Genomic DNA, 11,197 nt, shown 5'->3' on the forward strand with positions numbered 1-11,197 from the left:
CTACCACTGAGCCACGCCCCCAGCCCCTCACTGGGGGATTCTAGGCAGAGGCTCTTCCATTGAGCCACACACCTAGTCCTTTATCTTAATCTGGGCTTTCTGGGAATAGTTTATCAAGGTCTCAGCACACACACCCACTCTTCCAGGAAGTTCTCTTTGATACCTTACATCTGCCTAACTGTATACTATGGACTCTCACCACCCTAAGCTTCTATTACCCCAGCCCTGCCCTCTCAAGTTGCTAATGACTGGAGATCCATCTGTGTTCCCCACCAGCCTGGAAGTCTCATAGTGTCTTGAGGAAGGCAGATCTCTGTGAGTTCTAGATCAGTCTGGTTTACATAGAAGTTCCAGGGCAGAGAGGATAACATAGTAAGATCCTGTGTCAGAAGATCATCTGGAGCCAGGTGTGGTGGCGCACGCCTTTAGTCCCAGCACTCGGGAGGCAGAGGCAGGCGGATTTCTGAGTTCAAGGCCAGCCTGGTCTACAGAGTGAGTTCCAGGACAACCAGGGCTATACAGAGAAACCCTGTCTGGAAAAACAAAAGCAGGCAAACAAACAGAAGATCATCTGTAAAGAGTCATGCCTTGATCACCAGTATCCCCAGAAAAGCACAGGGGCTTAGGAAATAACTACTGTTCATAACAGGATGATAAAAAGAAAGGCCAACAGGGTGAGTTCCATGACAGCCAGGGCTATACAGAGAAACCCTGTCTCGAAAAACCAAAAAAAAAAAAAAAAAAAAAAAAAAAGGCCAGGCAATGGTGCACACCTGTAAGCAGAGGATTAGGAGTTTAAGGGCACCTTAAGCAACATACTACAGTTCAAGGCCAGCCACATACATACAAACAAACAAACAAACAAACCCAAACAGGAGGGAGGGGGCAAGTAGCAAGGCCACTATGGCCAGGTGTGATTTCAAAAGAGAAGGGAGTTGGGGACTATCAGCAGCAGGAACAAGGGGAGGCAGGAAAATAGCAAAACAGCGAGCCAGGACAGTGTGCACTCAGGCTTAGCAGCAGGACAGTCAAGTCAGCAGAGGGTGGTCGACCAAAGCCTGAAGACAGGAGGGTATGAACACAACCTCAAGTTCCCAAAGACTTCAGGAAGTGTTTGGCACAGCATGGCTTCTGGAAAGACAAAGAGGCCTGGGAAGAAGGCAGGCAGGTCAACCAGACCTGCAGGCCCAAAGGGCTTAAAATGGAAAGTTTGGAACTCAGCTAGAACTAAGTCAAAAAACTATGGATTTTACTCTGACTTAGGCAATACCAAGCACAAGATGCCTTTCTGTGCCTCAGTTTCCCCATCACAAACAAAGATGAGATGAGAGTACTAATCTCCCAGTGCTGCCGGGACTCAAAGGCACACAGCACTAGGGCCGCAGAGGCAGGAAGACCAAAAGTTTCTGGCCATCCTAGACTACAGAGTGAGACCCAGTGTCAAAACAACTGGGCTGGGCAGTGGCAGCGCACCCCTTTCATCCCCCAGGAGTCAGAGGCAGCAGATTTCTGAGTTCGAGGCCTCCTGGTCTATAGAGTTTCAGGACAGCCAGCACTACATAGAGAAATTCTTATCTCAAGAAGCCAAATAAGCAAACCAAACCAAACCAAAAACAAATGGTTATAGACAGAGAAGAAAAGGAGGAGGGGAGGGATGGAGAGAGGGCAGGCAAGTGAGCGCCATTTACAGGCTTGTAATCCTAAATCAACTTGGGAGGCTGATTGAGACAGGAAGAAGGTAAATCCAAGCCTGCACACCAAGTTCAAGACCTGGGCAATGTCGGAAAAGCCTGTCTCAAGAAAGTAAACACTGAAAAGGAGGATTGCGAACATAGCTCATTAGTACAGTGCCTGACTAGCACACTCAAGGGCCTAGGTCCATTCAATTCCTCAGGCTCAACAGAAGTGCACACACACACACACACACACACACACACACACACATGTGCAGGCAAGCAAGTAAAAGCCCAGCTGGCAAGATGGCTCAGCAGATAAATGTACTTGCTGCCAAACCAGACTACCTGGGTTTGATCCCTGGATCCCACATGGTAAAAGGAGAGAAATAACTTCCCCAAGTTGTCCCATGACCTTCATGAGCACACTGTGGCATGTGCACATCCATACACTAAATAAACACAGTGAAGCAAAGAAACTAGGGGCTGGAGAGATGGCTCAGCTGTTAAGAGCACCAACTGCTCTCCCAAAGGTCCTGAGTTCAAAATCCCACCAACCACATGGTGGCTCACAACCATCCATAATGAGATCTGATGCCCTCTTCTGGAGTGTCTGAAGACAGCTATGGATGGTGTACTTACATATAATAAAGAAAGAAAGAAAGAAATATAAACTACCACAGCATGATGGAGCACAGTTGTAATTGGAGCATTCAAGAGGCTGAGGCAGCACTGTTGCCTTAAGTTCAAGACCAGCCAGGGCTACATCTACACAGCGAGTTCCAAGCCTGTCTGCAACACTTAATGAGGCTCAAAGACAGACAGACAAGAGGAGGGAAGAAGGGAGGGGCAGGGAGGGAAGAGAAGGGACGCAGGCATCTAGGCAGACACTTCTGATATTTGAATATATACATGGGGGGGGGGAGGTCATACTGTAACTCAGGTACATTTCAAATTTAGGTTAATCTTTCGTTTCAGCCTCTCAGATGCTGGGATTACAGTGTGAGCCATAGCATCAAGCCTAGGGGTTAAATTTTGTTTTTAGACAGGGTCTCACTGTGTCATGGCTCTGGCTGGCCTGGAACTCACCGTATAGACCACATCTACCTGCCTCTGCCTATGGGATTAAAGGTGTGCACCACCACGTGGCTTGTAGGGGTTAAACTTTAGGTGTGTGATGTCCTTGGATAGGATGAGTGAGCCCATCTCTTGTGCCCTGATTTCTATAAGAAGGGACAACAACAGTGTATGTGTCACAGGACTGCCATGCAGAATAACAAAGTAGCGGAGCATGCGTGTGACAGTTGCAGCTGGGGATGTTGCTGTTGCTATTAGTCATCCAGTTCCCATTCAGCTGTGCAGGGCCAGCCAGGTGACAGGAGGGCAGGCCCGGGGGTGCAGAGCCGGCCAGAGGATGGAGGGCAGGCCCAGGGAAGAGCCACGGCACAATGCCCCAGAGGGCTGGCTCTTCTGTGTGGGCATTAACGCGTCTAGGCAGGTCTGTTTCTCACAGCTGGGACCACATGTGTGAACATGTCCCACAGGGAGGTACACAAGCTGAGGGGAGGGGATCAAGGTAGACTCCAGGGGCCGGAGCCCAGAAGGAGGACTACACAGAAGAGCTGGCAACCAGATGGACTCTGCACCCACCTGAGGCTCTTTTCCACACCTGTGTCTGCTCTGCCTCTCCCTCCCTGAACCTGCCCTGCTTGCTCCTCTGATTCACCAGGGGAGAGCCGCACCCAGGCTGAGGGCAAAGGTGGAAGATGTAAATAAGAGTCTGAAGGGGCCCCTTGGGTAACGAAGGAGTACAGGAGATTAGGTGGGTACCTGGATAGGCTGAGGATCCGTGAGCATCTTGCCCTTTGAGTATCTAAAGAAAAGCTAGAAATAGCCAGACTGTTGGCTCATGCCTGTAATCCCCACAGGGAGGGCTGAGGCAAGATCAAGATTGTTATCACGAGTTCAAGGCCAGCCTGGATACAAGGTGGATACTTGGCTAGGCTGAGGATCCTTAAGCCTTTTTGCCCTCTGAACTTTTTTCTTTTTTTAAGATTGTATTTTAATATGTGTGTGGGTGTAGGCAGGTCTCTGTGACTGAAAGTTCCCACAGAAGTCAGAGGCCTTGGGTCCCAGGGAAGTGGAGTTACAGGCAGTCACCATGCTGGATATCAAACTGTGGTCTTCTACAAGAGCAGTCCGTTCACTTAACTGCTGAGCCATCTCTGCAGTCCCCTCCCCACCTTTGAACAGTTCATGAAAGCTGGGCCGGTTGGCTCATACCTGTCATCCCAGCCTTTGGAAAGCTCAAGGTAGCAAAACTGTTACCAGCTCGCTAACTTAGATACATGCTGGATACCTGGCTATCCAGACTATTTGGCCCTTTGAAGATCTAATGAAAGCTGGAAGCAGCAGCTTGCCTTGGCTCTGGCTCGTGCCTGTTAAGCTCAGCCTTGAGAAGGGTTGGGGGTGGGGAGCTGGAGAGATGGCTTGTTGCTCTTGTAGAGGGCTGAGGTTTGATTCCCATCACTCAAAAATGGTGTAACTCCAGGTCCAGGAGATCTGACTCCCTCTTCTGACCCTCCCAGGCAGCAGGCATCCATGCAGGTAGTACACATAATATACATGCAGGCAAAACACACATACACGTAAAATAAATCAATCTAAGTAAAAAAAAAAAAAACATCTTTTTAAAAAGGCTTACGGCATCGGGATGGCTGCGGGATGGCTGCAAGTTCAAAGCCAGCCTTGCTTCATAGTGAGTTTGGGCAAATGAATGTGGCATGGTAGCACACCCTGTCTGTAATTCCTGAAAGGCAGAGGCAGGATGTGATCTTAGCAAGCAGGAGTCTAGTCTGCAGGCCAGCCTGGTCTACACAGCCAATCTATCTTATGGGGAGGTGGGGTACAACACAGTGGAATATGTCTGTAATCCCAGAGGCTGGATGAACAGTTCAAGGCCAGCCTCAGTAACAAAGAAAATCTGAGGCCAGGATGGGCCACAGAAGAATATCTAAGGAAGATAAATAAATAAAAGGAAAATGGGGGGGAGGGGGCAAATAGGCCAGGGGTTCAACCAATACATCTGAGATTTTGTTTTTAACATTGGTGTTTTGCCTCCAAGTATGTCTGTGTGGGGGTGTGTCAGATCCTCTGGAACTGGAGTTACAGACAATTGTGAACTGTCATATGGGTGCTGGGATTTGAACCTGGGTCCTTTGGAAGAACAGCCAGTGCTCTTAGAGCTGAGCCATCTCTCCAGCCTCTTACTGGTGGTATTCTTATGAGCTGGGCATCAGACTTCCTGCGGAGGAGTCAACAGAAGCCTCAGACCTTTTATGTAAAATTATGTGTGCACCTAGACTCACACACTGGCCCAATCTCAGAGATCCCTAGGCATCCACTGCGGACCGCTCCCAAGAACTAGTGACAGAGGGGTTAAAGGAAAAGACAGAAATGAAAGAGCAAAGAGAAGGGGGTTAATGAAATGGGTTAGTCACCTGGTGTCACCGGGAAGTGACCAGTGAATGGAAGAGGGAGCGAGAGATGGAATTGCTGGCAGGTGGCTAAGAGTAACCTGGAAGAGGGCTTTCTATGCCAAGGCAAAAGGATGGGAGGACATGAGATTTGGGGTGGTGGGGCATACTCTGGGGAAGAACGGGTCCTACTCACTCCAGCTCTGTCCTCAGGATCGCTGGTACCTCCGCCCCCGGCCACCAGGTCATCCTCAGATTCATCAAAAGAGGAGGCAGAAGAGAAGCCGCCAGTGCCCCCCTCAATCCGGGATTGGGGTCCCACCGGCTGGGCCTCAGGTTCAGGAGTCTCTGGGGTGATGATAAGGCGGGGCACAGGACACAGGGAGCTGCACTCCAGGTGGGAGCACAGGTTAGTCACCAACTCTCCAGGCTCTGATAAATCTAATGGATCATTTCCATTGGACTCCCCCAAAACGCTGTCATCCCGGGGGCCATCAGTGCCAGGTTGAATCAAGGCACCCTCAGTGTCTTGTGCTGAAAAACCATCACTTCCAGGCTGTCTGCAGGCTGTCTGAGTACTAGGTCCTTTGAGAGAGTCATCAGTTTGGGACTCTATCCAGAAGCCGTCGGTGTCATGTGGAGTCCTGGAACCATCCGCGTACAATTCTTTGCCGGAGTAATCAGCACTTGGTTCTGGTGAGGGGCAGACTGGGTGAGTTTGGAGTTTGGACACGCCATGGTGGGTCCGGAGGTTATCAACCCTGGGCTTGTTGTCCCTCTCTGTCAGAGTCTGCCACAGCTCGGATCTGTCCAGTTCGGTCCAGGACTCATCAAACCCTGGTTGGGTACAGAGGCTGGCTCTCTTTGGCCGAGACTGGAGGTCAGATCTGTGAAGATCAGTTCGAAAGCCATCTGTCCAGGAACCGGCCATCTCCATCTCAGCCAGGGGGCTGTTCTTTCTTGGATGTGTCTGGAGGTTGGACCCGTCTAGCTCCTTATTTTGCCTGGGCTTCTCCGACGCAACTCCTAGGCCAGCTGCTTCGCACTCCGCGTGTCCGTCTCCACAGGATTCTGCCTGTGGACCGTTCGGACACGGCGCAGGCTCGAGGTCGGTCCTCTCCGCCTCGGAGTGGAGGCTGGACTCCTCGATCCAGGCCCGGGGACCGCCCCCCTCCGGCCGTCCGGTCGGGCCACCTGCTCCCGGCCCAGGTCGCTGCAGTCCCGGCTGTCGCCGCCGCCCACCTCGCAGCGCCTCCAGCCCCATGCGGGCCTCGGCTGGCAGTGCGCCGGCCTCCGCCTCGCTCAGGCTCCCCCGGCACGGGCAGCGCCTCATACCCGCTCCCAGGGCCCTAGCTTCGGCCCGTCCGGCCCCTCCTTCCCCTTTAAATCCTACGAGGGGTGTGGCTGGGGAGCTCCAACTCGTCGGTTCCGGCCCGCCGAGCTCCAGGCCGCTCGGTTATGCAGGGGTTAACCGATACTCCACCTCCCAGGGAAAGCCCAAAACACGGCCCTCGCCGGATGTGACGAGTTGACGAGTGTGGGGCGGAGCCTCGGATGCCACCGCGTGTCTCGCTGGGATAGAGCACTTGGCTTCTGATGCTGGCCGGGGTCTAGGTCGTGCGCCCCCGCGATCTTTCCCTACATCACTTACTCCGCCCCAGTAACAAGTTCAACCACGCACTCATTCAACATTCAGAGACAAGATGGACTTTCCAAAGACTTGAGACATCCCCATAGGCGTAAGTTTCAGTGCTTCCGCAGTCAATTCTCAAGCCGTTAGTTGCCTTCTCTTCCACTAAATCTCCCGTGAGAAGCCTGATGCATGGTGGTACAAACCTGTAATCAATCCCAACACTTGGGAAATGGAGATTGGAGGTTCAGGAGTTGTCAACCTTAGTTCCATGGCCAGTTCCTAGTCAGGGGTAGTCACACACGCACACAGAGGAGACAACTTGATGGTACAGCTTTTTATACCCGCACTCTGGAGGCAGAGGCTAACGGATCTATGAGTTCTAGGCCAACCTGGACCACATAGACCCCCATCTCAAACACTCCTCCTCCCCAATACACACAAAAGGGGAGCCAAATCTGATATCCTGAGTTCGAGCCCAGGACTGCAGAGTGCAAGATTTGTGGATAAATAAATTTATATGTGTTTGTTTTCAAAGAATTCCAGGGCTAGCCGGGTATGTGCCCCACACCGTTAATTACTGTTCTAATAAGTCAAAGGCAGGCAGATCTCTGTGAGTTCAAGGCCAACCTGATCTACAAAGTGAGTTCTAGGACAGCCAGGGCTATTACACAGAGAAACCATATCTTGAAAAACAACAAAAGCCGGCGGTGGTGGCGCACACCTATAGTCCCAGCGCTTGGGAGGCAGAGGCAGGCGGATTTCTGAGTTTGAGGCCAGCTTGGTCTACTAAGTGAGTTCCAGGACAGCCAGGGGCTATACTGAGAAACCCTGTCTTGAAAAACAAAACAAAACAAAAACAAACAAACGAACGAACGAGAAACCCTGTCTTGAAAAACAAAAACAAAAAAAAACCAAACAAACGAACGAACGAACGAAAGAAAGAAAGAAAGAAAGAAAGAAAGAAAGAGAAAAACAACAAAAACAGTCCCAGGGCTGGAGAGATGGATTTGCAGTTAAGAGCCGTTAGTTAGTCGCTCTCATGAAGAATTGGGAGTTTGGTTTCTAGCACCCTGAATGGGGGTTCACAATCATCTCTAACCACAATTCTAGGGCATTGAACACCCTCTTGTGGTTTCTTCAGGGCATACATAGCATGCACAGACATATTTGCAGGCAAAATTACCCACATACATAAAATTAAATCTTTTTAAGGCTGGCATGGTGGCACACACCTTTAATCCCCAGTACTCAGGACAGAGGCAGACAGATCTCTGTGAATTTATGCCAGTTCCAGGTCAACCAGAGCTACATATAGAAACCCTGCCTCCAATGATAATAAAATACATAGGTAAGACCTTTTTAGGAAAGAATTTCAGGGCTGGAGAGATGACTCAGCGGTTAAGAGCACTGACTGCTCTTCCAGGGGTCCTGAGTTCAATTCCCAGCAACCACATGGTGGCTCACAACCATCTGTGATGAAACCGGATGCCCTCTTCTGATGTGTGTCTGAAGACAGCTATAATGTATACACATAATAAATAAATCTTAGCCGGGCGTGGTGGTGCACGCCTTTAATCCCAGCACTCGGGAGGCAGAGGCAGGCGGATTTCTGAGTTCGAGGCCAGCCTGGTCTACAAAGTGAGTGCCAGGACAGCCAGGGCTACACAGAGAAACCCTGTCTCGAAAAACCAAAAATAAATAAATAAATAAATAAATAAATAAATAAATCTTAAAGAAAAGAATTCCAATGTTTAAAACAATGAAGAAATCCCATGTCTAAACCATGGGTGATGACACACTCATATAATCATATTACACAGGAGGCAGACACAAGACATTCTTATGTTTCACTAGCCCAACACCAACCTGGCCTACATGATGGCCAATCTCAAAAAACCAGAGCCTGGGTTTTACATAGGCACAAGGTCTTGGATTTTTTTTTTTTTTTTTTTCCGAGACAGGGTTTCTCTATATAGCCCTGGCTGTCCTGGAACTCACTTTGTACACCAGGCTGGCCTCGAACTCAGAAATCTGCATGCCTCTGCCTCCCAAGTGCTGGGATTAAAGGCGTGCTGCACCACACCCAGCTGGATTTTTTTTTAAAAAGGATTTATTTATTATTTTACATAAGTACAGTGTAGCTGACTTCAGACACAGCAGAAGAGGGCTTCAGATCTCATTGGGGATGGTCTCTGGAAGAGCAGTCAGTGCGCTTAACCTCTGAGCCATCTCTCCAGCCCAGGGTCTTGGATTTTTAAATAAATAAATGAAGATGATTTCATGTCTAGAGGACTTATGTTCTAGGCTCTGACACTAGATCATTACCTCAAGGTTGGTTGGTTCTTTAATTACGTATGTGTACATGTGTGCCTGGGCAGGTGCATTCAGGTGCCTTGGGCGACCAGGAGGGGGCATCAGATCTGGAGCTGAGGTTGCAGGTGATTGAAGCTTCCTGGACACTAGGAACTGAACTCAGATCCTTTGGAAGAAAGGCAAGTATTCTTAACTGCTGAGCCCCGACTCCAGCACCATGGGTTTTTGTTGGTGTGTGTGTGTGAGATAGGCTTTCCCTGTATTCTTGGCTGTCCTGGAACTCACAGAGATCCTCCTGCCTCTGCCTCCTGAGTGCTGCTGGGATTAAAGGCCTGTGCCATCACCACTGATACCTCTTGTTTTCTAATGCCGGGGCTCACACATGCTGTATCACTGACATATACCTCCAGCTCTATGGTTGCCTCTCATTTATTTTGAGGTAGGGTCTCATGTAGCCCAGTCTAGCCTCAAAACCAAGGATAACCTTAAATTCTTGCTTTCCCAGCTTCTGTCTTCCAAATGCAGGGATTATAGACATGCACCACCATGGCTGCCTTCATGATCCCAGTGTACCAGGGAGAGCTTTTGAGTTCAAGTTCTACCCTTTCCTTGCCCTTGTTTATGTCATCTGCAATGAACTCAGGTACATGGAGTTTGTGGTGCGAGGCCACTGTGAGCGGTGGCCCTGTGGGATTATCATCTGAGGTGATTTTTCAGCCTGTCCCTTATGGCAAGCAGCCGCAGCTCCTGAGTCAGCCCCTCACCCTTGGAAGAGGACTGGAGGTGTTTTCAATCTTGAAACTGAGTCACCCATTGGAGGGACATTGAGCACAGGCCCAAGGTTTCAGGATGAGTCATCTCTTCATAGGCTAATAAGAAGTCAGATACGGGAACCCACCTCATACATCATACAAGTTAGAGAACATGAGGTCCAGAAAAGGAGGAGGGCTCTTCTGAGGTCACACAGTAAAGGGACAGACTTTCCCAACAAAGGGGGTGGGGCTAGACAGCCATAGTAGGGAGCCGTGAGGAACACATCTCTTCAGTTGTGGGAAAGATGTCCCAGCCACCAGCTGTTTCTATTCCAGACAGCAAGAGGAGTGAGTCAATTTTCTCTCATGCCAAGGCTCCTGACTCAGCGCTGGGAATCTTGACTGAGTATGTTCTGGGAAATGTCATGCCTTAAGGAAACAGAGGGTTCCCACTGAGGGCCATCTCCTAAGTGGGCGGGAGTGGAGAGTAGACTGCAGGAGGGAACACAGGCACAGTATGCCACCAAGGGGAGTCATGGTGAAGGCAGAGAAGACTTCCTAAGCAGGGCAGTGGATTTATAAGTGCAAGGAAGGAGGCTGGGTGCCAGGACGTGGGTGTTGGTACAAAGTGGAGAGGCTCCATGTGCAAGGGAAATGTTTGCTTGGAAGAATATGTGTTTAAAGATTTTTAGGGTTGGGGCTGGCGAGATGGCTCAGCGGGTAAGAGCACTGACTACTCTTCCAGAGGTCCTGAGTTCAATTCCCAGCATCCACATGGTGGCTCACAACCTTCTGTAATGGGATCTGATGCCCTCTTCTGGTGTGTCTGAAGACAGCTACACTGTACTTACATATAATAAATAAATAAATCTTTAAAAAAAAAAAAAAACGATTTCTAGGGTTGTGGCTCAGTGGTCAAGAATCGTCCCTGGAATGCACAAGGCCCTGGATTCGTGCATCCGTGGTGGCAGGGGTTGGGGGAGGATGTCCAAATACATAGGATAGATTTTGAGCTTGCCAGGCGGAAATGTAAGTGGATATAATGGTTCAGACCTGCAATTTCAGCAGGTGGGAAGTGGACGCAAGAAGAACAGGAGTTCCTCATAGCCTACAAGCGAGAGAGAGAGAGAGAGAGAGAGAGAGAGAGAGAGAGAGAGAGAGAGAGAGAGAGAGAGCGCGAGAGAGAGAGAGAGAGAGAGAGCGCGAGAGAGCGCGAGCGAGCAGCGGGAAGTGAGGAAAGAAGGGAGAGGAGGAGGAGGATGGGGAGAGAGGGGGAGAGACAGAGACAAAGAGGGACAGAGAGGGACAAAGGAGGGTAGAAGAATTCTGTCAAGAAGGACCATTGGTCAG

The 11,197-nt window shown here is 50.0% G+C and overlaps 1 protein-coding gene across 1 annotated transcript in view; it reads right to left on the reverse strand.

The window, feature by feature from the left end:
* Itpkc (inositol-trisphosphate 3-kinase C) overlaps positions 1-6,611 on the reverse strand; it is a 21,583-nt gene extending 14,972 nt beyond the window's left edge. Inside the window, exon 1 of the mRNA XM_021167597.2 lies at positions 5,346-6,611. Within this exon, the coding sequence (XP_021023256.1) occupies positions 5,346-6,482 (1,137 nt within the window). The 5' untranslated portion in view covers positions 6,483-6,611. The remainder of the gene's footprint in view (positions 1-5,345) is intronic.
* Positions 6,612-11,197: the final 4,586 nt, after the last annotated feature.

Source organism: Mus caroli, chromosome 7 (assembly GCF_900094665.2).
Source record: "Mus caroli chromosome 7, CAROLI_EIJ_v1.1, whole genome shotgun sequence".
Taxonomy (NCBI): domain Eukaryota; kingdom Metazoa; phylum Chordata; class Mammalia; order Rodentia; family Muridae; genus Mus; species Mus caroli.